Genomic DNA, 26,925 nt, shown 5'->3' with positions numbered 1-26,925 from the left:
TGTCTCCTCTTCCTTCTCAGGCCACTGCTATTTAATGTTTTCACAGACTGACCTGGAGAAAGGGTGTGGGGGACAGTCAAACCCGTCAACCTGGCCTTCTGTCGTTTCATCAAGGAAGATCTGGTCAGAATCCGAAGCCACTGGCGAAAATGAGGATTACAGCTGGTAGTCACAGATCCTCTTCCCGGACTCAGATGGGAACGTCGGAAGCGGCCGTAGGGAGCACTAGTGTTTCTCAATCCAAGATCCGGGGAACCCTAGGGCTGGGCTGACATATTCTCCAGTGTTTGAGATGTCGCCAGAATTTCCTTTTAATTTTATGTGTTCGTTTCCAGGATAATCTTAAAAGGTAACACAAGAACGTACAGAATCATCTAAATGACAACTGTGCCGTCAAGTTCTGCACGCAATTTCCACGCCAAGGTTTTTGGCTGGGTTTCCGACATTATGGGTGCCAGGTTTTTAAAGAATCAGAGAGAAAAGAACAGTCAGACTAGATGGCTTGGCCCCACCTGAAGCAAGTTAATGTCGCACTTGTACACCATGATGTATGGCCGACGTGTTTGCTTGAGTAGAAGAAATGAGTGGACGGGGTGAGGCACGCCACACCTGTGGCAGCAGGGGGATGCTGACCCCAAAGGCTTCTGCTCCGTGGTGGCCACCTCCAGAGTCACGCTGGGAGCGGAGACGTAGCTTCAGCAAAACTTCACTCATCGCAGTAAATTAATTTTACTTTAAGTGTTACTGACTTTACTGTATTTATTTGTACTTAACTTCCAAGTCTGGGATTTACAGTTTGATAAAAGGTGTAAACATAGGGAGTCTACACATAATTTATTTTTGTAGCTATATATGGGTAACAAAATTAATATGAGCCCCACACCAATGGCACATACAGGGAAATTCTTCTTTTTAAATTCTTTCTTCAGGCCGAGAAGCTCTGCTCTGGCTCCAGGCGGGGGCAGGAGGCCCAGGCAAAAGATGTGCTGTGTCCCTGCCGCTCAGGCGATCAAGGGCCAAGCCAGGGGCAGCTTTTCTGATGCCGATACTGATGCTTTTCTGGCACAGGGAGGGAGTGTATTGTTGTTCAGAACAACATTCCTGACATCACCCAGTCAACGGTGAGCACCCTAAGCTTCGAGGATGGGGCTGCCGAGTGCCTGCTCTGTATTTACCCATGTCTGTTCTCACTCCCCAAGATGTCATGAGCCTGACTATTATTCCAGCATCCTTTGGGTGATCTTTTAAAACTGCTAATGATCGTAGATTACGACGGCAGTGTGCCTTCTTCATTGTAGGAATTAACAGCGTTTTCTAGTCTGTCTTGCTTGACACTTCACAACACCACGTTCTTCCTGGATAAACTCAGGCGCAGAGCAATAAGCAGACATACACTTAGCAGCAGAACAAGAAAAGAACCTAGAATTGTTGGTTTCTATTAAAGCATCTACCATCCGTAATGATTCCAAGCTAGTTTGGAATGGGAATTCATGCACAGAGCGCCATGCGTTTGGATTGGTTAAAATGAAAAGTAAGCAGGCTTCCCGTCCCCCGGTGTCATGATACTTCCTGTATCAGAAAAAAAAATCCTCAAAGTTACATGGGTCACTGAATGTTTCCTTTTTTTAGTGAAGAGCTGGTGGGGAAAACTGAAAATAGTTCACAGATCTGTTCTGCATCTTGGAGAACAAAATACTTTTAACACAGGACAGCGTAGCTGGCTTTCCGCTTTCTAGATCTCTGCATCTCTACTCATAACGTCATCGTGAAGATGAGGTTTGAGACGAGCTCTTGAAAGGAGACGCTGACGCAGGTGTGCCATGTTTCTGCCCTTTGTTTTTGAAACTGGGTTACCTTCCAAATTTAAGAAACCATAGTTCCAGGAAGTGCATTAGGCAAAGCAAGTAGACACTCACTACAAATTAATCAGATCCAGTTACAGACATAAGTGTAGATCTGTGTAGACGTGTAGTACAGGGGGATGATAATACACTCCTGCACACACGCCTGCACACTATCGTCAGAAATGCTCTGTGGATGGGCTGGATTATGGAGGACTCCCACTTTCTGAGTTCACATCTCAATGATGTATTTCATTTTACAACAGAAGGCAGGAAGTTAAAAGATTAGAAAGATAGTAAAGGAAGGGAAGGGAATGGACGGGAAGGAGAGGGGAGGGGAAGGGAGGGGGGATGGGAAAGGAAAGGAAAGGAAGGGAAGGGGAGGGGAGGGGAGGGGAAGGGAACGGAGGGGAAGGAGAGGGAAGGGGAGGGAAGGGAAGGGGGGAAGGGGAGGGAAGGGATGGGAAGGGGGGAAGGGAAGGGAAGGAGAAAAGAAGAGGAACTCATCATAGAAGACTTTGGAAAACTAGACCCTCAGTATGAAACAGGGCCAAGCCAGCGGGACTCACTGAGTGAGCTGGTTAGGCAGCGCTCTGGGCGTCCCGCGACACTTACGCAGAGGCTTAAGGGCAAAGAGCCGTCCACAGTGTGGCCAGATCCCTCCCCTGCCAGTGCCTTTGGCTTAGGGGCCTGAGACAGGGAGCCGCCCAGACCTCTTCCTGCGGCCGGCATCTCAGGCAGGAGCCATTCTGGGGCGATGCATGGTGCACCCCTGGGGGCTGCAGCTGGTGGGGGCAGAGGGGGCAGGCGCAGGCTTTCCTGGAGCGAAGGCACTCAACGCCATGGTTATACTGTCCTTGGGAAATGCTGAGACTGGAGCCAGCCGTGCAAACCACTCCCGGGTTTGGCTTTCAGTGTGCCGACCGCAGTTCCACAACGAGGTTACCCAGGTAGGAGCGTGGGGAGGATGGTGTATGAGATACACGCCGGGAGTGGGAAAGGCCCCCTTCCCAGGCTAGAAAGAGACGAGGTCCCTGCCCTCGGCGTGAGGAGTAACTTAACGCACCGATTACTCAGGCTACCTTGCACCAGTGAACTTTCACATAAAATCTGAGCATTGCCTACTGATAATCTCACAAAATAATGCAAACAACAACAATGGTAACAAAAAACCGCCCTGCCTGAGGAGGAAGCCATTTTCTTCTGAGTCCTGCCTTTCGTGACACTGAAACTGAGCGCTGGCATCTTACGGTACCTTCCTGACCGAACGTGGGGGCAAACGCCTTGTGATTCTACCTTCTTCATAAAAAAAGAAAAAAGAAAAAAGGCAATGAGAAATAGAACATTCTCCGTCTATCCTTTATTCTCTCTCTGTCTCTGTCTCTGCAACTCCTTCCCTGTTGGCAAAACAAGCCATTAAACGACTACAGTGCTAAATTTGGAGAGAAAAATTCCAGTTTCAAATATTTAAGAATAAGCCGGCCTAAGTAAATTCATGGCCTTCAGATAGACTTGAAATACAAACACGGAGGACCCCAGGGGGGGCTGATGAGGAAACAGGAACAAATCAGGGCTGGCAGAGTCACAAAATGAGCAGCCGGGCAGCTTGAGAAACTGGGAGCTGTGTCATTACCTCTTTTTTTTTTAATTGAGTTACAGTCAGTTTACAATGCTGTGTCCATTTCTGGTATAGAGCACAATTTTTCAGTTATACATGAACATACATATATTCGTTGTCACATTATTTTTCACTGTGAGCTGCCACAAGATCTTGCATATATTTCCCTGCGCTGTACAGTATGAACTTGTTTAACTATTCTGTATACACCTGTCAGTATCTACAAATCTCGAACTCCCAGTCTGTCCCTTCCCAACCTGCTCCCATCTGGCAACCACAAGTCTGTATTCTATGTCTGTGAGTCTGTTTCTGTTTTATATTTAAGTTCATTGGTCTTCTTCTTCTTTTTTTTTCAGATTCCACATATGAGCGATCTCATATGGTATTTTTCTTTCTCTTTCTGGCTTACTTCACTTAGAAGGACATTCTCCAGGGACATCCATGTTGCTGCAAATGCATTATGTTGTCAGTTTTTATGGCTGAATAGTATTCCATTGTATAAATATACCACCTCTTCTTTATCGAGTCATCTGTTGACGGACATTTAGGCTGTTTCCATGTCTTGGCTATTGTAAATAGTGCTGCTATGAACACTGGGGTGCAGGTGTCATCCTGAAGTAGGGCTCCTTCTGGATATATGCCCAGGAGTAGGATTCCTGGGTCACATGGTAAGTCTTTTCCTAGTCTTTTGAGGAATCTCCATACTGTTTCCCACAGTGGCTGCACCAAACTGTCATTACCTCTTAAGAAAGCCAGTGCTTCAAGGATCTGACAGCTTTTGACTAATGAAATGAAATAGAATGGTAGGTCTTTGCCATGGGTTACCCCTAAAAAATCAGAGTCAGAGCTTATGAAATTGAGAAGGGGAAATTGTTGACACAGTTAACTTTCTTTTTTTTTAATTGTTTAAAAAAATTATTTTTATGGAGGTACTGGAGATTGAACCCAGGACCTCATGCATGCTAACATGCTCTGCCACCCAGCTGTGCCCGCCCCCCATAGCTGTCTTCATAGGGTCCTAAGAAGCACACTGTTGAAGCAGGGCCCCTTCTCAGCAATTATGACGAGAGAGAAAACAAATTCGAAGGCACTTACCGGGTCCCCCCCGGAGGCGAAGGAGATGGACTGCATGTGATGATTGGCTATGATCTGCCAAGGCCAAGACAAGAAACGAGATATGCTGTTATTAACCTTCCCATGTCTTGGAAAACCAACCAAACGACTCGACAAGGTTCCCTGAAAATTGGTAGCATTGGTACCCAATGAAAGTAACAATTATAAATGCAATAGCAATCGATTACCTTGAAAGAAACGTCACAACCTGTCAGCCGCTCACCGAGCTGCTTTACCAGAATTCTCTCGTAAGTCTCACCGCAGCCCTGTGACGTAGGAAATATTGTAATCCCACTTCACAGATGGGGAGCCTGAGGCCCCGAGGGGATAAGCAGCTGGCTGAGAGATCTCCAGCGACAAGAAGACAGGGGGTCTACAACCAGGTCTCCTCGAGAAGGCAAACATCTCACCCCAAACATTTCAACTGTGCGGTTTCTGTCTCCAAAGACATATGGGGTCTTCAGTGCAGACCCCATAGCCGGCGTGGAGGGCAGGGTGGCGATCTCTTTCTTCATCTCATTTGTATCAGGTGCACATAAATTAGAAAGCCTGAATCTGAGACGAAAATCAGTGCCATCTCAGGGACTCTGGTAACTTATCAATTTAAAAAGCAGCGAGGATGTTCTGAGTTCATTTTAAAATGGGAGAGTTCCACTAGCATCATACACTGCGGCATACAGCGGGCTTCAGGAGACACTGAGTAAGCTGGAAGCTGCCCTAAATTTAAGAGAAGCCACAGAAGTCCTCCCTGCTATTTTTATCTTTTAAAGACAACGTAATGGCACTGAAGCAAACTTCCGGGGGCGGGAACAGCACTCTTGCTTCGGTCCCAGCACACCCGGGGCTCATTTCGCACAGCCCCCCCGGGCCCTTGCCGGCAGGCAGGCAGCATTCGCACAGCCGGAATCCAAGAGGTTTTTCCAACCGTGCTCCAGTAAAACTCAAAGCAAAACCATCACTGAATTATAAGATAAAATCAGATATTTTTAAATGTCTGCTTCAGTCCTTGGCATTTCCAAAACTACTCAGGAGCTAGAGAAACCTCCGCATATAATGACCAAAAGCGAGCCCCGCCCTGCCCCCTGTGCCCGAAGCCGCTGACTCAGCCTCACAGCTGCCCGCCGCAGCTTTCTGACTCTTGCCTCTCGTCCAGGGGTAGAGGGCTCCCCGGGGAGCAATGAGGACACAGAAGTCCCCAAATGGTGACCACCTATGACTTCTGAAGTCGTTCATTTTTATGTATTTACATTTTTTTTTCTTTTGCTTATTTAATTTTTGCTTCTAAAGCAGCTTGAAAACTGGGGTTTTGGAAATTAAAGTGAACGCGAAGATTTAAGAAGAAAAACAGTGGAAATCCTATTTGGTCAACACGACCATTCCTGTACGATGGTACGGTGTCCTTTAGGGAAAGACAGAGACTGGAAAGGAGAGTCAGAGAACGAGAGCTGATTGACTAACGGACGCGCCTTGCTCTGAGGGTGTTCCGTCCTGTTTGCTCCTGGGAGAGCCGCCCAGGGGAGCCAGCACTGCCCTTCTGCTGTCTCTCCGGGTTGGGAAGGGGCTGCCCCCTCGGGCTCAGTCGCAGTTTGCGTCGCTCAGCCAGACAGGAGGGGACGGGCGATGGGAGCGCTGGCTCCTGCCAACCCTTCCTCACCTTCTGCCCACATCACCCGAGCTGGCCTCCGCCAGCCCCTGAGCCCAGCGCTCACCCCGCCCACCTAGAGGCCACCTGGACACCCCCAGCCAGCCCCCAGGCCCCGGACGGGGGTGGCCTCATCCTTCCTGCTCTGAGAGTCGGCCTCTCCTTCTTTATTTTTTTAAATTGTTTTTCTTTTTTTTTTTTCCAAGGAGGGGAGTGAGTTAGAAGGAGGAATTAGAAGATAAGAACTCACAGAACCGAGGACCACGGTCCGAGGATGCCTAGAAACAAGGTGCAACGGCCCCCTGGGATAAAAGTGGACGGGGGCATGTGGGTGCGGTGCCCGGGAGTGGGGGGCAGCCTCATCAGCTACCACGCGGCAGCGGGCGAGCCCCGAGCCGGAGGCAGCTCCGGAGAAAGGCTGAGCCAGGTGGAAGTTCTCAACCCACCACCTGCACGACTGGGCTCGCATCCCTCAGAGAGGCCGACGAGAGAAGACAAGGGCTACCAGTCAGGGCGGTGAGGACGAAGGAGTGGAGTGAGAAGTGGCACCCACGGTGTCACAACACAGCCCAGGCGCTGCCTCTCATGTCTAGGCTGGATCAGTACCTTGGGCCACGCAGGGGGTTGGGGGCGTCCTGTTCCTCCTAAACGAGGCTGGGGTGCTGCTCGCTTATCTGGGGAGCATGGGAATCAATAAACAGGAATATGCATAGCAACGTGCAGGAACCCTGGGCGTCCCTGCTAGCACACTGCCGGAGTGGAGAAGCGTGTCACCTGGAGGTCTGTGAATTGCCCATCCTTCGCTGTGTAGATGGATCTGAATCCCGCCTACGCTGCCAGCCACAGAGGCCCAGAGTGAGCAGAGCAGGTGAGGGCGGGCTCCACCCACAGCCCCCCTCTGTGGTTTAGGAGCATTTTCGTCTCCTTTGCCTCCTTTGGCCAACGGAACTGCTCTGTGGCTACCAGAACAGCTACTCATACGTCCATTTTTCCAGCTGAAGGAACTAACAATCAAAGGAGACTACGAGGTGGACAGTGCAGAGGAACCCAGCCATCTTAGCAGAGTCTGTCTCAACGAGCTTCGTCCCCGGGCCACCTCCGTCAGCCAGGCACCCCGCCACGCTGCACGTGCCGCGGGTGCACCACGTCATGCCAACCCTACGACTCGACCAACCGTGCGAGGCCCCCAAATTCTGACCCGCTAAAAAATAAAAAAGTCTGCCACTCAAACCGCAGCATGCCACCATCTCGAAGATGCTAAATGTGAAAATAAAACGTGGGCTGTAAAACCAACAGAAGATCATGTGAAAGAAAACAAAATGGGGCAAGGGCACCGAGAGGAGACATGTGCGCACACAAACACCGCTTCTTACGTTGTAAGTAAACTGGTGATTTCATGCCTTCTCCTCAAAAAAACCCAAAAAAGGTAATAAGTGAGAGCAGAATTCAAGAGACTAAATTCCGCTGGCGACCTTCGGAAGCGGCCGGAGTTTGCAGACTGGCGAAGGCTTTACACGAACGCGCTGGGCAGGGGCCGGTAAGGCTGGAGGGGGAGGCCCGTGAAAGGCACCGGCCGGGGCTCTGGGCGGGGCAGCCCCACAGACCTGCTTCGAGTCCGGCGTCCGCAGGCTCAGGCTGGCGGTGGATATGGTCAGGGAGATGCTCGTCCCCGCGAACTGGAGGTTCCTCTTGCCCAGGATGCTGGACAGCATTTTGCTCGGAGGCTGTGAAACGAAATCAAGCAGCAATGTCATTTTAGCCTTCTGTTCATGGGAGGCCGCGCTGTCGGGGCCTCTACGCCGGTGCGTCTGCCACACCTCCAACCCTCTCTCATCGGGCACGTGAAGGTAGCGTGCCAGGAATGAGCTGGGCTGAGGGGGTGGGGGCTGGCCTGATATTAACAGGCGAATTCTAGAGCTCGCAAAGTGCAAACTGTAAAGCACCTGAGATGTGCACACTGGGATGAGGACCCTCGCGGGTAGGTCAGAGATGGGGACGCTCCAAGCAGCTTACGCTGGGATGCGTCTCGCGGGTCACTCGGGAGTCCCGGGAAGGCACCACGGGCCGGGCCCGCAGCGCTGGAGTCTCAGAAGCCGGCTTCCTCCCACCAGGAGTCAAACTACTCAGGACCAGGCTGAAACGGACCAGCTCATGGGCGGATGGGCAGGCGAGCCCGCAGAGTTGTGAGAACCCTCGTTGCTGAAGGGAGCAGAGCTAATCCTTTGGCCGGGACATCCTCCCAGGCCCGTGCTCCCACAGATGGTCCAATTAGAACCGATGGGCCGGGAGCCAGCACAAGGGTAGACAGACTCGGTTCTGTTCCGACCAGTACATCAGTCAGCCCTTCAGAGCGGTCCTTGGCACCGGGACCGGCAGGCTGCCCCACCCTTCCCTTTCGGGTTAGAACATGCCTTCTTTTGAGATGCCGGTTAACACCAGCTCTTAACCAGGCAGGCGCTGTGTAAGGCACTGTGTAAAAATCTCCCCGCCCCGGAGGTTCTGGTTAAGCACACCAGTGGTGGAGCCCCGAAACTGCCATTGCTTCCACCACCTCCACCCGGGGGACCGTGAAGGAAGCCTGGGACTCGCTTGTCGGGCGCCACGTGGCTATGAAAGAGGAGGTTCCCTGTCTCTGTTCTCAGACGCCCTCCTAGTTCCCGTGGCCCTGGTTCTCTGTGTCCCCTGTGGGTTGACAAGAACGCAAGCCAGCTCGCCAGAGCCTTCGTCCAAAACTCTCTGCCTGAAACCCCGTTGCTCTGTGGGTTCACAGGTGTCCCCAGGCTATGAAGACATGAGCTGACCTGCAGCCCTGGGAGCAGCAGAGGCAACCACGCCCTTTGCCTCCAAACCTCAGGCTCAGGACAGACCCGGAGATACAGGGACACAGTCCCCGCCATTCGGTCCAGGCTTAGAAAAGTCGAGACGGTGGGTATTTAATTATATATTTACTAAGATGCTTAAGGAAAGGGTGTTTCTGAGCTTTCTGTTAATCCAATTTTTTTCTTCTGGTCCAACCACCTCCTGGATGAAGAGGCTGAATCCAGGGCTGGAATGTGGGGCCCGTGGGGCCAGGCAGCCTGAGCTCGAGCTCAGCACCGTCACCTTGTTATCCTGTGGGGGTCTCATCTCTGTGCCTCAGTTTTCATCATCTGTAAAATGGGGCTATCCGATGGCGTTCTGGAGCTGGCTTGTTCCAACTAATGAGAAACAGTTATTAAATTTTTAGGAGTTTGATGAGCCGACCATTAAAAACTGCTGCCATTAAAATTTAATTTATGTAAACTTACAATTAAACCAATTACATTTTTTAAAAATGAACAATAAATACTCAAAACTCATCACTTCCTACAGCATGTTTCCTCCCAACTCCATTTTAGGGATGTCCTGTTAAAGCTGGAAATCGACCACAGTCGGAGATGTTACGCCCCAGAAAACGGCAACCATGGCAGATTTTGAGCTTCTCTGTCTCCACCGCCAGCCCCAAGAGCCTGTTGTTAAACTTTTACCACTGAGGGCGTCTACCACAAAGAGTGGTTCTAAGGAAGTGAATTAATGCACTTCAGGCAGAGAAGAACGCCTGGCCCTGCTTTGCCTGCCTTTAGGTTTCGGCCCAGGGAGCTTACCTGGGGCTGGCCTTGACAGCTGACGGTCCTCGTCGGCCTCGTGGCCAAGAGGGGATCGAAGCTCTTTCTGTTTTTGAAAGAGACTCAGCCACTGTGAGTCACCCCCTTTAAACTAAGGGATGTCTCTTGGTTCCCTGTCACCCAGCAAAAAAAAAAAAGTGACAGGAGCCAGGCCATGGAGACAGGGAACTGAACGACTGTGTGTGACTCGAGGAGCTGAGCGGTGGCGGAGCGCAGACAGCACAGACACCGACAGACGCGGGGCTGCGAGGGCCGTACCTTTCTCCTCCTGAAGGCTCCCTTGGCCCCGGGCACGGCTTCGCAGACCCGGCTGATGGCTTCTCTGAGGAAGACAGGAAGAGACCGGTTTCGTCACAGCGGTCAGGGTGACATACCCCGGACACGCCACACGTGCCCAAAACAAAGCTAAGCAAGACGCAAACAGCTCGTCTCAGCCCCTCGGACTGGCAGCAGCCTGGTTCTTCCCACTGCTGTGGTTGTGCCCTGATGCTGTGGCATTATCAGTGCCACACTTTTTTTTTTAAACGTTTGGTTAAGGTGCCATCTTAAAAAGCCAGCCCCCCGTGGGGAGGGGATGGCTCAGTGGTAGAGTGCATGCTTGTCGTGCAGCGAGGTCATGGGTTCAATCCCTAGTGCCTCCATTAAATTAAAAATGAATAAATAAACCTGATTACCTCCGCTCAGAAAAAATTCTTAAATAAAAATTAAATAAATAAATAAATCTAATTGCCCCCCGTACTCTCCCCCTTTTTTTTTAAATCAGGACCCTGAAACGCTGAGTCAACCCCTGCTAGTGACCAAGATCCTCTGAAGTGAGTCAGAAGGTAATTAAGAGAAATCTGCTCCTCTGAGCGTTACTCGCAGCTTCTGCGCGTGGTAAATATCACACAGTCAGGAGGAGAGGGACTCCACGGGTGTGCAGATGAGCCAGAAGCGAGGCTCTGCGCTGAGGAAGGAGGCCGGAGCGTCCTCGGTACTGAGGGGGCCGGGCAGGAGGACCGGCTGCAGAGGGTCCGACCCGCAGGTCTGCTCCGCGCAGGAGAGCTGGGAGCAGTGGGAGGCCGTCCAGCCCGGATGCTGGGGGCTGGGGAGGGCGTGGGGAGGGCAGGTGCCTGAAAGCGAATGGAGCTCAGCTCTGTGACTCGGGTGATATGGCAGACGTGGCTCCGAAGTCAGGAACCCAGACGGGAGCTGGGTGAATGTCTCAGCTCCCACTGGGGGAAGGACAAGACAGTATAAGAACAGGGCAAAAAAAATAAATCGGAATTTGGAGATGCACTGAGTGATAAAGAAGATGGCGGGTCCTCAGAAACACTCCACAAACTTTCTCAGCTGAACGCTCCTTGCAATTATCCTCTGTCATCTAGGAGATGCACTGTCATCGCGACACAATGTGGCCTTGTCACACTGGGCGAGGCTGTTCAGCCAAGTTTCACATCTGCCGCTCAACTCAGTGTGCGGGGGGGGACAAGAAGCACCATTTCAAGAGTTCTGAGTCCGTAGAAACTGCAGGCTCTGAATCGCCGTGACCCAGAAAACGCCTATGTAAAAGCAGCAACTGTCTTTGATGTTTATGCTTCGTCATTTATTTTATAATCACATTCCACCGGGGGTTCTATCAAAATGATCTCCCGAAGTGTTTTCTAAAAGTAAACTCCTTATTGAAGAGGGCCAAGTTGTCTCTCTGAGAAACGTGCGTAAAAATTATCTGTATTTTATCTGTTTAATCTTTTTGATTTTGACGCATGTCTGCACCGTGCTTGTTACATTAGGTGATACATGTAGCTGAGCAGAGCAACTAACGCTCTGATAGTCCCAGGAGGCTGGGGAGACATTATTCCAGTGGAAAGTTTCCCGTTAAGTCTTTCCTTAAATATGCTTAATAAGCGTCAGATTTCTTTTCCCGTCCACCGACACGGAAGACAAGAGAGAAAAAATCAGTCTTGGATGACAGCTTTCAGAAAGGAAATGTCAGATGTCTGACTAATCACACAGGTTACACACCATCCAACGTCTAACCTAACTCGGCCACGAAGCTGGGGCAGCGGCCTGGCCACTTACGTGATGCTTTGGGAGATGGAGGCGGAAACGACCAATGAGCATTAGGAACAGGACTGTGGAGAAAACGCTGCAAATAATAAACACGGTCTGTCAAACACACCCTCCCAAGCGTCTCGGGGCACGTACAGAGACTCAATCTTTTGGCCTCAAAACTCACAAATGTAAGAAATTCTAGAAATTTCTCAGAGCGCCCGGGCTCAGGAAAGTGCGACGCATCCCTGCTGTGAGCCAGCCTTCAGAATCCCCGAGAGCTGTGCAAACCGAGCTGCTTTTCGGAAAAATGCACTCCCTCCATCACTGGCGTGAATTTGTTTCGGGTGCTCATAGGATAACCTGTGTGTGTGTGCGTGCTCATCTCAGCCAGGTGGGCGGCACCCAGCTCTGTTTGAAATAGAAATGTGACATAACTATTAATAATGGCAATATTCCGACGACTGAAATCAGTCACTTGGACTCCGAAGTCTAATTTAAATACAACGATTCTTACTGTCCTAACTGGCCATCAGAGGGACTTTTGGTGAGCAGTCCTGAGTAATCACTTGGCAGTAATTCTTCAGCTTTGTGTAGATCCATTTAATCCCAGTTTGAGTCCCAGGTAGCGATGCTGCCCTGCTGTTAATAATGGAGATTGCTTCGTAGCCTTCTGTTCCATTTTGGGAAGCCAAGCCATGACCTCAGCGTCCGGCTAATATGAAAATGGAATATTTGGCAGCTCCGGGGTCATCCGAAAGTACCTGAAGCCAGCCTCGAATGCCGAACTTCACTTTCTCCTGATTTCACCATCTTCAGTGGAACTCAGTCTAAAATCCTCGTCATTAGAGCCGTACCTTTCCCATTTAACAGCTCTTTAAATGAAACAGAGTACTTTAGAGCTGGACCCTTTGAAATCCTGTAGCACCATCTTTCTCCCTCCTCCTCTATCTCATTGCTGCCCACCTGACCTCCCCAAACACACACACACACACACACACACGCTTTGCAGACTAAAACAAAACAAAGCAAAAAATAGGACATCGGGTTATTTCTACATCCATTTGATCATGTTCTAGTAGGAGGATGGTGTGAAACGAACACATTGCAATCAATTTCATGAAGAAACAGAAAGAGGGACACTTAGAACATGCAGATAAGCAGACATACCACCCCTCTCCCCAAACGTGCCCCCGGCATAAGGATCATTTTGACGAGAAACAGATACAAGAAAAGCTCTCTGCACTTCCCCGATTCGCCTACAAGCAAGACACAAATTTGTAAAGGCGTCTCCCTCCCCTCTCTACCAGGAAGGACAGAAGTTAATCCCTGGCGACACCTCCATCCACTAAGAGATGCACCAAAGGAATCTGCGTAACAAGTCTTGCTACCAGTTCTTATCTGCCGTTAGTTTTCTGATGCATTTATCTTCCCGCAATTTGCCACCCATAAAACTCAAAGTCTTTCCCTGTGTCTTGTCAGTTCTGTGCAGATTTATTGTTCTTTGATTAAGATATAAGCCCAAGTTCTAACCACTTCGTTGAGTTGCCTTGCGTGCAGATGCACTGAATGCATTCATCAACAGTTTGGGTTTTTTTTTTTTTTTCTCTTGTTACTCTGTCTTCTGTCAGCCTAATTCGCAGGGTTCCAGCCAGGGAACATAGAAAAGCAGAGCCAAAAAGGTTTTTCCTCCCCTCCAGGAATACACGCGGTACTGCATGCAGTAGGGGGGTTACCCAGTGAGTGGCATCTGCACAACCATCCAGGAAAAAGCTAAGCTGGGTTCCCATCTTATGCCTTATATGCAAATAAATCCGAGGTGAATTTAGTTTGTTTGTAATGAAACCATAAAAGTACTAAAAGAAAACCAGGAAGACTTTTTTTTTAGTCTCTGAATGATACAGAAACCATAAAAGGAAGTTTTGACACAGTATCCTAAAAGTAAAACGTCATGCACAAAAAACGGTAACATTTCACAGTAAAAGAAATCATTGTCTTAACGTAAGTCCATAAGGAAAACAGCAAAAACTCAATGCAAAGTGGGCAGGCGAGCCGAACAGAGTTCACACCGGAAATACAATGTCTCTTGAAAATACGGAAAGAGCCCAGCTTTACTCACGGTAAGGATGCAAACTTAAGCCCGTACTAAGCCCCGCTTTTCGCAGTTAGATTTAAGCCCGGCAGGCCTTGTAAGGAGGGCACCCCCGCCAGTGAGAGTGTGGCTCGGCCCAGCCTCCGCGGGGGCAGGTTGGTCAGACCCCTGATAATGAAAGACATGCGGGCCCTTTAACCCGGCAGCTCTCCTGGGAACGCATCGTCCAAATACGCTCAGAGACAGACCGGAAGACCCGCGTTCACCACCACCGACCGCAGCAAAGGCTTTAGCAGACCGATGGGAAGCCGTCAGTGCCCATCACGGGGCCAGTTCAGCAAATCGTGGTGCGGCCACACAGCGGGCCTTCGACAGCACGGCTGATGGCGCCGTCTCCACCCGCACGTCCCTGCCCCTCCTCGCCTCCCTCCAGGCCACTTCTGCCCCCACAAGCTGTCCCTGCAGAGCCGCCAATACCCTCCCGGCACCGAGTCCACAGGCAGCCCCGTAGTCCTCACCTCCTTCACGCACTTCCTTTCCTTGACTTCCTGGCCCCACGCTCCGGTGACGTCCTCCACCCTCCCGGGCGCTCCTGGTCCGTCTCCTGCCTTCCCTGTGACTGCACCTCTAAACCGTGGGGAGCCCCAGGGAGCCGTTCCACCCGCCTCCCCTTCCATCCTCTGTGTGACCTGGACCAGTGGACGTGCAATCTGAGAACGAGTTTACTGCCCCGACCTCCGTCTGAATCCACTCGGCGTGGGGCTGGCTCCTCCCTGGCCCTGGATAAAGCCCCGGCCGTGCCCCACATCTGGTCCCCTCACTTCCAGACAAGAAGATGCCCTCAGTCACTTACAGCTGACTCCGCTTTCCTATTTTCAGTGATAAAAACGCCCAGTCCAGCATGACAGTAAAAGCCCGGAAACCACTTACAGTTACAGCGGCCTCCTCCCGCCCTTAGCACGCCGCCTGGGGCTGCAAGCCGCCCACGGCCAGGAAGGGAGGCGTCTCCCAGTCTCCTGGTTGCAGTTTCTGACGCCTTGGCTGGGCTGGAGACGGGGTCTTAGGGACGCACACAGAGAGTCGGGGGGCTCAGCGGCACTGCCAGCCCTGGGGCTGGGCCCCTGGCCAGGTCTGCAGCCGACCCCTCACCGGGGACTCTCCTTGCTTCTTTGAAGGCTGCTCCCCCCAGGGACGGTCGGGTGCCCGTGCTGTTCTTCATTGGCCCACACACTGCCCCCTCCTGGCATCCACACCCACGGCGTGGCTGCTGGCACGGCCCTAGTCTTCAGCAGGGAGCTTGCTGGGGTGGGTCCAGCGGCTCCTGGACCATCCGGGTGCCTCCTGCCCACAGCACCGTCGCCTGGCCATCAGCAGGAGGTTGCTTCTCCCCAGACACACCCACTCCTGCTTCAGGTTTCACTGGTGTGAGTCCACTGGTCCACTGGGCCCCCCAGACTCTAGATGATCCGTGCACCATCTTCCCAAAGCCCCTCACTGTCTAAAGCAAGGGGGACCGCCTGGCCCCTCCCACATGAGGGGGACAGATCCCAGGGCAAGGACTCTGGCCAAAGAAATCCTCTCCGTAATTCCCAGCCTCTTTCCTTATACCTGCTGGGCGGGTGTTGGGCAAACAACAGCGAAACAGCTTCCCACCTCATCCTGTCTTCCCAAGCCCCCCTCGGGTGTTCTCGCACCACAGCTGGAGCCACGCCCCACCCGGGACCTCAGCTAAACAAAGACAGAGCCCAGTCTGACTCTGCGTTACCTCCACCCGCTCCCATTCTGAGGTGTCTTACTGTTTCTAGCTCCAAGAGACCCGTTTGTCTTTATCTCTCGCCTCAGCGTCTCCCAGAGGACCAGGCTCTTACAGACGACTGCCACATCCAATTGGTATTTCCGATTCCTTGTCTTAAAGTCGTCTCAGATTCAGCGTTTTCAAACCAAGCCTTGACTGTCCCCAACGAAAGCACCCGTCCCCTGGTCTTCCCAAGGCGGAAACCAGGGCCACGTGCAGTGGGTTGTCCCCACCCCCCACCCAGAAGCTGTCCCCGATCCTCCTGCAAATCCATCACAGCCCTGACCACCGCGGAGAAGGCCAGCCGGTCTGTGTTCACGAAACCCACAGGGCAGCGCTGGAGACCAACACCACGTGGAATCGTCTGGAGCAGACGGGCCAGCGTGCCAGAGCACACTGTGCACTGTTGACTAGCAGGGGACAAGGACTGGAACCGGGGCCAGAGGAGCGTGACACCACGGAGGAGGAGCGAGGAGCTGCCGCAGGGAGCGGGGCTGAGCCGGCAGACTGCGGTCGGAGGGGCGGAGGCCCGTGGAGAGAGAAGCAGAGGAATCTAGAATTCAGACCCAGGTCCAAGAAGCATTCAGAGATGCGCTGAGGAGGGACAAACCACAGAGGCCTTCCAAACAGGGCTGCCGGGGAGCCAGAACTGAAAAGATATGAACCCGGCAGCAGCGCGATGCACACAGAGCGGGCGGAGAAACAGCGGGCAGGGGGACCAGCCCCGACCTCCGGGGTGAAAAGAGGCCGCTACTGTGCACAAAACACAGACAACAAGGACCCAGTGCAGAGCCCAGGGAATGTGTGCAACTGACTCACCGTGCTGCCCGCCAGAAACTCACGCAGTATCGCGAATCAACCAAACGTCAATTCAAAAAAGAGAAGAGAAGAGGGTCACCTGGAGGTCGCCTGCAGGCCTGCCTGATCGTGGCGGGTGACGCCGACGAGGGGCCGCAGACGGCTGGCTCTCACCGCGGGGACGGCCTCCCTTCCTCCCCAAGCACACGGGAAGGCGGCTCATTACCTCCGCGGGGAAGCCGTGAGACACAGGCGGGCAGCGTCTGAGGGCCGAACCCGCATGGGGACGTGGCCGGGGGCTGCCAGCCAGGGTGAGAGGGCGAGCAGGGGACCGGGACGCTCAGAGGGACACTTAGAGCAAGTGGCTTCCTCCCAGCTCCGTCCACCAAACGGCCCGAAACTTCCTGACACTCGCAGCCCAGAGCAGCCAAGGGTAACCAAACGACCCGGCAAACAGACAGCATTAAACGTAACTTTTAGGGATCAGAAACAGCTCAGACTTAATTTCTCAAAAGTAATTCCATCAGAACGGGTTGAAACCACGTAAATCTTCCAGCAAGAGGTATGTTGCAGGCATTAGCAGACACGAATCTTGAAATCTGGGCACCACTTGCTAAAGCAAGCTCCCTAACTGTCATAATTTCATGGAATTTATGAATTCCATGTTGTTATTGGAACATTTCGCCCACACTGTTGTTATCCCAACATTTTCAGCATATGTGATTCGCCCCAGACACACGTACGCAGTAGGTGTCAATAAATACTGGTTGATGATTATTAAAAAAAATAGTATCTTCTAATTTCTCATTAAAAAAACAAAAAGCCCAGTAGGAGACCAGAAAAGAGCTTCCTGAGCCATGCTGTACAACGTTTCACAAGGTGAAGACCACCCCATTGCTGAAAGCGTATGGACCAGGAATATGGCCCCTTGGGACAGCAATGAAGCTGCTATCCCTAACTGACTTAGAGCTAAAGCTTGCTCAGGGTCACAGCTGGGGTCACAGGTGTCTCTGTCTGAGAGATCGAGGACTCGCTTTATCCTTGGGAACGCTTCCACTGAATTTTCTTTTCCCCTTAAAAATTCTAACAAGTGGTTTAGAAAAAGTTCTCTGCTCCCAACTCAACGGCTTTAGGCTGCTGCTAAGCCAGAGAGCACACCTGTAGCTGACCTTTCTGGCAGGCGCAGGGTTATAAAGAGCCGCGGTCTCGGGTGGTCAGGGTGGGTCCACCTGGCTGCGCCGCGCTCCAGGTGAAACGGCAGCACCCGCCTTCGGAGCACCAGCCACCAAGGGGCCGGACGGGGCTGCCCAGGGCAGCCTGGAATCCACAGGCCTTGGAACCCCTGCGCATGTCTGTCTTCACTGCCAGAGTTCTGGAGAGATGCATCTTCTGAGATCAAACACCACGAGCTTTAAAGAACCCAGAGCCACTGAGACCTGCTCCCTTGCAGCAAAGCAGGAATGCGGGAGAAGCAGGCAAACCTGACCCCGAGGCCTGTGACCCTTTGGATGCACAAACCAGACACAAACGGGGGCCTGACGTTTGCCAGACTTTCTTCTACGTGCTTTCAAGGTATGGCCTCGTTTAACCCTCACACGTCCTGGAAGGTAGGACCATTCAGGCTGGTTTTATAGTTGGTGAGGCACAGAGCAGTCAAGCAATGTGCCTGAGGTCACACAGCCAGCAGGTACCTAAGCCTGCTGGGAGCCCCCCAGGACATGGACCCACAGCTGCGAGGCCAGGCCACGCGGGCGGCCCAAAGAGGTGGCACATTGTCTGAACTCCAGTCTGCGGATCTCAGGGAGAGCCCATCTGCGTGTTCCTCGGCAAAGTCACCCCCCACAACGGGGTTCAGAATCTTACACTCACAGAACCACATAAGGCCTGGGAAATCCTTAACACCAATTCTAACCCACCAGGGAGCCACGGGGACCAGAAACCAGGGGCCATATACAAAGTCCAAACCCTGCCTAGGGCGGATAAGCAAACCACGTTCAAGGTGCTCCAGTGACACTGCTCGGAGTGAAGGGAGCAGACTGTGGACACACTCAGCAGGAAGGAGCCTGAACCGAATCACGTGGCATGCGGGGGTTCAGACAAAAGAGAGGACGTGAGCCGTGCTTCCACGGGTACAGGTCCGGGGAACGCCGTCCCGTCCACACGGCTGAAGCCGTATGAGAGACTGGGAGGCGGCAGGAGGCAGGAAGGGGCCGGCGTGATGCCACCTGGGGGAAGCCCGCTCCGGGGTTTCCCACCACGCCCCGTGAGGCTCGGGGCAGACCTCCACCGCCAAGCCTCTCTGGCTCCAATCTCGACTGAACCGCCTACACCTGGACCAAACCCCTGCTCCCTCTCCCCTCGATCTGCCGTGTTCACTTTTCTTTGCAGAATGGCAGCCGCATCACCGTGGGTGCCCCTGCGAGGAGGCAGCTCAGACACTAGGCCGTTCCCGCGCCTTGCTGCGCTGGCCGACGAGACTGAGAACCGTTTCCCAAGGAGATCTTCCCCTTTAGGGCCCTGCGGGTACAGAGATGCGGGTCCTGGAGGCAGCAGCCAAAAGCAGGTGCAGCCAACGGGGGAATTTCCAGCACAGCCCTGTCTGACAGTCCCGTGCTGCGCACCGGCTCGTCCTCTGTAGCTGTTCTCTGCGTATCGTGACCTTTCGACATCCTAGAGAACCTTTCTGGCTGGGGAGAGACCACCCGCACTGGGGCTGGCTGATTCTTAGAGACAGCAAAGGGCACCCCCTCTGAGCATCTCTGACGTGCAGACTGACCAGTCCGGAGCCAGGCCTCCTCTCCCGGGCCTCCGCACCCCAGAGGCAACACCCCTGTGCTGACGCGTCCCAGGACCAGGCACCAGGCAACTGCGGCCGCCCCTGCAGCTCAGAGCCCACAGGGGTTACTGACATGAGCCATCCTGACTGTTCACGCCACCCTGCCCTGCCTTTCCCGTGGATACCCCAGGAGAGGCTCTGCCCTCAACCTCCTCTCTCCTGCTCTGCCCCCTGCCCACCCTGGTGCTTCCCGGCACCCTGCCCACCCCCGTGGCTCCCGACTTCAAGTTGCCTGGTGGGCAGGGAGGTCATGTCAGCCTCACAGCGGCTTAGGGAGCCATCTCAGTCAGAAGGCTCCTCCTCTCCACTCCTGGGGGGGTCATCGCAGTGAGCTCCCCCTCCCAGGGCAGCTGCTGGGGGCCGGGGCAAGGAACCCCTGGGGGCCCAGCGGTCAGAGGAGGGGAGGGGACGCCCCACACGCCTGCCTCTTTCGCTGGTCTACTTCACGGGTCCCAGAACACCGTCACCATTTCGTCAACAGCAAGACCACGGCAGACTGCCATCCGCACTAACCACAGAAGGCGGGCAGCATGGAACACAGGAAGCCAGAGGACGGAGTCCTAGAAGCAAATACCCCATGGACACAGCGGGCTGTTCTTCTCAAAACATGTTTAATACCAGGCAAGCTGTCAGTCACAAGGACAATCACTAGGCAGCGAGGGGGTCAGCCCCCCGGTGGGGGCTGCGGAGGTGGTGAGCGGCACTCCTGGGTCCGGAGCCCCCTCCTCGGGTCCTCAGACAGTGCCTCCCAGGGAGACAGCACATCTGCAAGGCAAGAGAGAAAATGCTGGTTTAATTCGTCCTCCTTCATTGTCGTTTTTTTTTTTGTTTTTTTTTTTGAGTTATAGTCAGTTTACAACGTTGCGTGAATTTCTGGTGCGCAGCACAGTGCCTTGGTCATACACGAATATACACAGATGCGCCTTCGTGTTCGCTCCTCCTTTACAAATGGCGTGAATCCCGCCCCTTCGTGTGGGCGGCTCTCCTGCTGGTGGCGTTTATTTGGACAAGCTATGTTTCCCTCTTCTGATCGCTCACCAACCTCCGTTCTATTGGAGAGAGTCCCCCTCTTAGTCCTCACGTGTGAGTTTCTGTCCACATTTGCCCGTTTCTATGCACCTGTCAAAACAAAGTCCCTCCGGTTTGAATTTGCCGAGCACGAAGGACAGGAGGGGAGCCCGAGAAAAACGTTAGGAAGCACTGAATAAACCTACAAGGAAATACGTTTGGGCAGTTGCTGTCTGTGCAGGTAATCCTCGATTTAAGGGGTGGAGTGAGGGGGGCTGAGGGGTCTGGGGCCCGGAGGGTGGGTCTTCGAGGCCCCCTGCAAATAAGGCTCTAAGTTGTAGGAGGAAGACTCTCACACACACACGCGCGCGCATGCAGGCTGTGCTGAGCCAACGCCCCAAGAGTGAGGGAGCTGGTCTCTGCTGTGGGTCTCCCCCGCCACCCATCTCCCTGAGCCATCACCCCGAGACGTAGGCACCATCCTTCCCCTTTGGGAAAAAAATAAACCGAGATAAAAAGAATGAAGCTCAGAGAAGTTACTTAATTCCTCCCAGAATCACGTGGTATTAGAAGAGTCAAAATCTGAATGAGACCCTCCGGGCTCCACATCCAGGCCTTTCCCAGCCCTGAGTCTCCTTAGAGGCGGAGGTGGAGGCGCCAGCCACCTAACTCAACCAATGCACCCCCTGACCCAGGGCCGCACTGCCAGCAGCCCCCGTGGGCGAGGAAGCCAGCACCCCGACGGCCACACAGGAAGAGGACACCCAGCCTCGGGTGTGAGATCCTGCCGGCACCGCAGCCCGCAGGGCCAGGGGCAGCTCTGCTGGGTGACGCTGTTCACGGCCCCAGAGCGCTGAGCCTTCGTCTCTCTTGAGGACGCTCAGCGTCCTGAGCTGCCTTCGAAAGCTACCCAAGCACATCACCAGGTCCACACGACACCCCACGACCACACAGGATGGGTGGTGCCCAGCGCTGATGGACCAGGTGAGAAGAGGGCATGCAGACACAGCATCGCACTCAGATAAGACGCGGGGGAGCAGACATGGCACCCCTGTCCGCTCCGCTCTCCTCCCGGGGTGCAGGGACGCCCAGCAGGTCAGCAGGACCACGAGGCCAGCACTCGGGCTGGGGTGGGCCTGCACCGGCCCCTCCCCCTCCAGGGGTCGGAGGTCAAGCGCGTGTAGAGCAGCCAGAACCCGTGGGCAGCGGGGGATGGACAAGGAGCAGAGCCACCCGCAAGGGGTGGGCTGAGAGCTGACAGGGAAAGGGGGGCACAGTGCGTGCAGTGAGGAGCAGGGACCACATCGAGCCCCCACTGTGTGACGCGCAGAGGCCTCTGAGGAAGGATAGACCACAGGCCTTCAAGTGCAAGGTCAGAGCGGGGGCATCCTCTGCCCCGAGCGTGGGCTGGGCCCTCATTGGTTTTCGTGGGGTGTATGTTGAGAAGGGTGCCGTGGCCGGTGCGGGAGAGGGGAGGGCAAGCAAAGACACAGAAATGAAGAGAGGAGAGGCTGGGCCCAGTGGACCAGGAGGTGCCTGGAAGGTAGCTACAGAGCACAGGGGGATGGTCTGGAGAAAGACTCTGGACGGGAACCAAGAAAACAGACAAGTAACCCACGAGGGTGCTGTCATAAGCAATGGGAGAAGTTATATCTAAAGAGAGGCGAGGAAAAAAATTCCTGGGAAATAATATGAAGGTTTGGTAACAGAGAGAGAAACAAAAAGACTCTTTTCCTCCTAACAGCAGTGAGCACATCGAAAGGGGGGTGGTGAGGTGAAGGGTGGGGAGCCCCACGCACATTGAGGCCAGACTGCGCAAGACAGTGGATGAGCATAACACGTGGGGCACGGCCGGCATGGAGGCAAGTGTGAAATGTTACTGCAGGACGTTAACAAGACAGGAATACATGTCCCCAGATAGGAAGACGTAACAGCATTAAATGTAAATTCTCGGGGTGGGAGGGGAGGGTAACAGCTCAGTGGCGGTCCTGGGTTCAATCCCCAGTACCTCCGTTAAATAGATAAACAAATAAATGTAAATTCTCCCCAAAGCAATACATGAATTTGATAATAGTTGTAATTCTAATGAGATCTTTTTGCGCTGGACCACGTGATGTTCGAATGCATGAGAAAGTTCAAGAATTGTGAAGAAGTTTTTCTAAACAGCAAGAAAGGGGCAACGCCTCCCATGAGACCAGAAACACGACTACGCCACCAAGACCAGAATCACAGGTTACTGGCATCTGGAAGACACATCTATCAGTGGCTGAAATAGGGCCCAGCAGCAGAGCCAGGTGCATGAAGGAGGTTAGTAGGTGACACGGCGGAATTTCAACTCAGTGGGGAATTCCAGTTTGGGCACCTATGTCTTATTTCAGGCGAAATAAAAATCCAAATGTAAAAGGTAGAGTAAATTAAAATATTAAAAGAATCATTAGTCGACTCTCGCAGTGAAGGAGATATATTCAGGGCAGGAACGCTATGTCATAAAGGAATCACCGACAGATGTGTTCCAATTAAAAACTGTAACTGTGTTGCAGAATATGTCCAGCACACATACAATGTGCCAAAAGCTCCCCCTAAACTGATAAGAAAATGAAAAAGAACCCAATGGAAAGTGGGCAGGTGATGTAAACGTGACTCAGTGAGGAAATAAATAAATAAAGCCAGCCAGCAAACACGTGTGAGAAGGTGCCACCTTTCTGGTACCCAAAACCTCCAAGGGAAACCAGAGCAGCGTGGTTTTGACCACCAAACTGGGGAAATTAACAACACCAGGACCCAGGGCCACAAATCTGTGCAGAAAGGGCTGCGGCCATCCATTGCTCGAGGCGGTGGGAACTTGAGAGGTGACCCTGGAAAAGCCCCACGTGGGGGAGTCGTACGGAAATCGGAGCTCCGGCCCCGGGGACAGAGGCCGCGAGGCCTTGCCGCTCGGCTCCGTCCAGCACAGCAGCCAAAACGGGAGCGCTGACTAAATTGGGACGTAGCCACCATGGCCTGCAGCTGTTCACACACACACACACACACACACACACACGTTAGACCCAGATCCACTGTCTGTTCATGAAGGAGGCAAAATGCGGAGCAGTAAGTTGGTGTGAATCCATTTTTAACAAAAAGAGGCAGAATCCCTGCGTGTGTGTGATGCGTGTGTGTGTAGTTATCTGTGTGTGTGAATGTAAAAAAAACAAAACAAAGTGGCTCCCTGATACCTCACCTCAAGTGGGTGTGACTGGAACAGAAAGAAACTTCATCTTTTCTTTCTGTACTTCATGCCATTTGACTCTTTACAATAAGCATCTATTATTTTAATTAAATTTTAAAAAGAAAACAATTTAATAGAACGAGAAATTAGTTCACGTGGCCACACGCATCGGTAATTCGTTCTGTTTAGTGGTATTTACGGCAGGAACCTGCCAGGATTTATTTGTTCACTGGTTGATTGACAGTTGGGTTTTTTCTAGCTTGGGTTTTCTGTGGATTATGATGCTCAGAACACTGACATACGGTGGACGTATGTCTTGCTGGGTTGTATGATAAATTTATATTACTTTCATTAAAAAAATCTGTCCAGCTGTTTTCCAAAGTGTTGTGCCGTTTTGCACCCCTCCCAGCAACGACACACAACAACATGGGTGACCCGCACAGCGCTGCGCTGAATGAAGGAAGGCAGACAATAAACACCTCATTTGGTGACTCCACTTATCAATTCTAGAAGAGGCAAAACTGTAGTGCAGGAAAGCGCCATGGTTGCCTGGGGCAAATTTGGGGATGGCAATCAACTTCAAAAAGCATAAGGGAATTCGGAAAGCAGATAAAAATATTCTGTATCTTCTCCGTGATGCCAATTAAGTGACTGTATACAGTTGCCAGCGCCCATCGAACTGTACACTCAAAATGGCTGGATTTCATTTATCTAAATCAGACCTCAATGAAGCGATGGGAAAACATACAGTCACGGAAAAAGGATTTTAATGAAACAAGAAACAACCCACCTCTGAGCCACCCACGCACACCGAGGCACGCAACCAGGAGAGGCGTGTGCACGCGCTCCTGGGAGGACACGCAGGGAGTCACCCTCGCTGGGCCCACCCGGCAGTGAAAGAGAACAGACGACAGAAGGTTGAAGACAACGTGACGAGGGCAAGAACAAGGCAGAGGCGAAGGCAAAGACATGCTGCATCCTCCCACGCACGGAAGCTCGAGAACGGGGCAGGGGTTCCCCGGCTCGGGGAGCGCGGTGGGAGGGGGCGTTCCGGGATCCGGGTGTTTTCGAAGTCGTGATCTAGGTGCCAGCTACTCAGTGCGCGCACGTGGAAAACGCCAGCGAGCTGCACACTGAATATTTGTGCATCCCACCAGAGGGCTGCTACACCTCAACAAATTTATTTTTAAACACAAAGATAAGGCTGAACATTCCAACAGGAAAACCAGCCAGCAGGACTGGAATGGGTTTTGCCACGTCCTTAGAACCCACCAACGCTCTTGGAGCCAGAATAAAGCTGATGAAAGTAATTCTGAAACAGGGATATGGTACGTTTTCAGGGAAAACGTTCCTGGGCAAGTACTCAGAGCTAATGTGAAAGCGAGCCCCCCGCACTTTAAAGGGCCCCGGGAGAGACTGGTGTGGGAACGGAAGGAAGGCAGGAACCCAAGCGGCATTTTCAAGAAGAGCACACACAATTCGAGGACAGCGACTCTGCCTGGCAATGGGGCGGTGCCACTGCCAAACCAGGAAGATTGCAAAAGTAACAGTAACAGCCGCCACTGACACTCACAGAGCGTTTGGTAAGTGTCTGGCCCTGTTCTGCGGCGTTGAGGGCGTTCATATTTTAATAGAGTAGGAATCATTATGATACCCATTTTACAGGTGCAAACTTAAGACCAGAGAGGTTAAGTGGCCTGTCCAAGGTCACACAGCTGGGAGGCGGCAGTGGGGAGCAAGCCCCGAATGCTGGGAGAACGCTGACGAGTTCAGACGGAGACGCCTGGCACTAGAGCCACAGCAAACGCCTGTCACCTGTGAGGGGATCAAACACGCACTCACAGGCGGAGGGATTTCACAATAAAAAACTGAAACACTATACAAGGGTCAAGGGTCACTCCTGTTAAAGCCACAGGGAGATACCGTGTCATGCCTATCAGGATGACCACTATTTTTAAAAAATGTCTTAAGTAAAACAGAAAAGAGTAAGTGTTGACAAGGATGTGGAGAGACAAAGTCTTGTGCATTGCTGGTGGGAATGTGAAATGGTGCTGTGAGAACTGGTATGAATGTTCCTCAAAAAATTACTCACAGAATGACCATGTGACCCAGCAATCCCACCTCCAGGTATACGCCTCCCCCCCAAATTATATACATATATATATATATATATGCGTGTGTGTCCAAAAAAGCAGGGATGCAAGCAGGGATCTGTACGCCCAGGTTCACGGCAGCATTTTATTCACAAGAGCCAAAAGGTGAAAGAAACCCACATGTCCGTTGACCACATGAATGGATAAGCCAGGTGTGGAGTGTGAATAATAAGTGGAATATTATTCACCCTTAAAGAAGGAAACTCTGACACACGCCACAACGTGGATGCACCTTGAGAACGTTCTGCTAAGTGAAATCAGCCAGTTATAAAAAGACAAATGCTATGATTCCTCCGATGGAGGTCCCTAGAGGAGTCAAACTCACAGAGACGGGAAGCAGAATGGAGGTTGCCAGGGGCTGAGGGGAGCAAGGAAGGGTGAGTGATTATTTAGTATGGACGGAGTTTCAATTTGGGGAGATGAAAACGTTCCGGAGACGGATGGTGGTGATGGCTACACAATAATGGGAGTGTACTTAATGCTACTAAACGATATGGTTAAAACGATTAAAATGGTAAGTTTTGTTATGTATATTTTACCAAAATAAAAAGAACAGTCATTGCTATCAGAGCCGGACACTGAGGGCCGTTGCAGCCGCCTGGGGTAAAAGTGTAGTGTGCCTCCCACCTACCGGCTAACCCCTTGGGCCACAGGTCGACCAACTGAGATGCACTGATTATAATCTTGTCCTTCATTCTGGGTCTAATTAAACCTTCAGTATTTCCCGTCAATTGCATCACCATTCCTCAATGCATTTTTATGCCCGTAGTGATAGAATTCCTGCCTGAGGCTGTAAATAATCGAGCTCAGGGCCTTTCACACCTAAACGATAACATGCTTCTCGTGGTCCATCCTTCAGCGCATCCTGTGCTCCGCAGCTATTAAAAGGCTTTTGTGGAATGACCAATGCTGGAGAGGCTGTGGAGAAAATGGAACCCTCCTACACTGCTGGTGGGCATGCAGTTTGGTGCAGCCACTGTGGGAAACAGTATGGAGATTCCTCAAAAGACTAAAAATAGACTTACCACATGACCCAGGAATCCCACTCCTGGGCATATATCCAGAAGGAACCCTAATTCAAAAAGACACCTGCACCCCAGTGTTCATAGCAGCACTATTTACAACAGCCAAGACATGGAGACGGCC

At 52.4% G+C, this 26,925-nt stretch overlaps 1 protein-coding gene across 1 annotated transcript in view; it reads right to left on the bottom strand.

Moving 5' to 3' along the window:
* Positions 1-26,925, bottom strand: part of SHC3 (SHC adaptor protein 3) — a 134,456-nt gene that overhangs the window by 45,580 nt on the left and 61,951 nt on the right. Inside the window, exons 3-5 of the mRNA XM_074355512.1 lie at positions 10,117-10,180; positions 7,819-7,938; positions 4,555-4,608 (exon numbers count right to left, since the gene is read on the bottom strand). Coding sequence (XP_074211613.1) covers positions 4,555-4,608; positions 7,819-7,938; positions 10,117-10,180 — 238 coding nt within the window. The remainder of the gene's footprint in view (positions 1-4,554; positions 4,609-7,818; positions 7,939-10,116; positions 10,181-26,925) is intronic.

The sequence above is a fragment of the Camelus bactrianus genome, chromosome 31 (genome assembly GCF_048773025.1).
Source record: "Camelus bactrianus isolate YW-2024 breed Bactrian camel chromosome 31, ASM4877302v1, whole genome shotgun sequence".
In the NCBI taxonomy this organism is placed as follows: domain Eukaryota; kingdom Metazoa; phylum Chordata; class Mammalia; order Artiodactyla; family Camelidae; genus Camelus; species Camelus bactrianus.
Note: the sequence above shows the minus strand (reverse complement) of the source record. Positions and strands in the feature narration are given on the sequence as shown.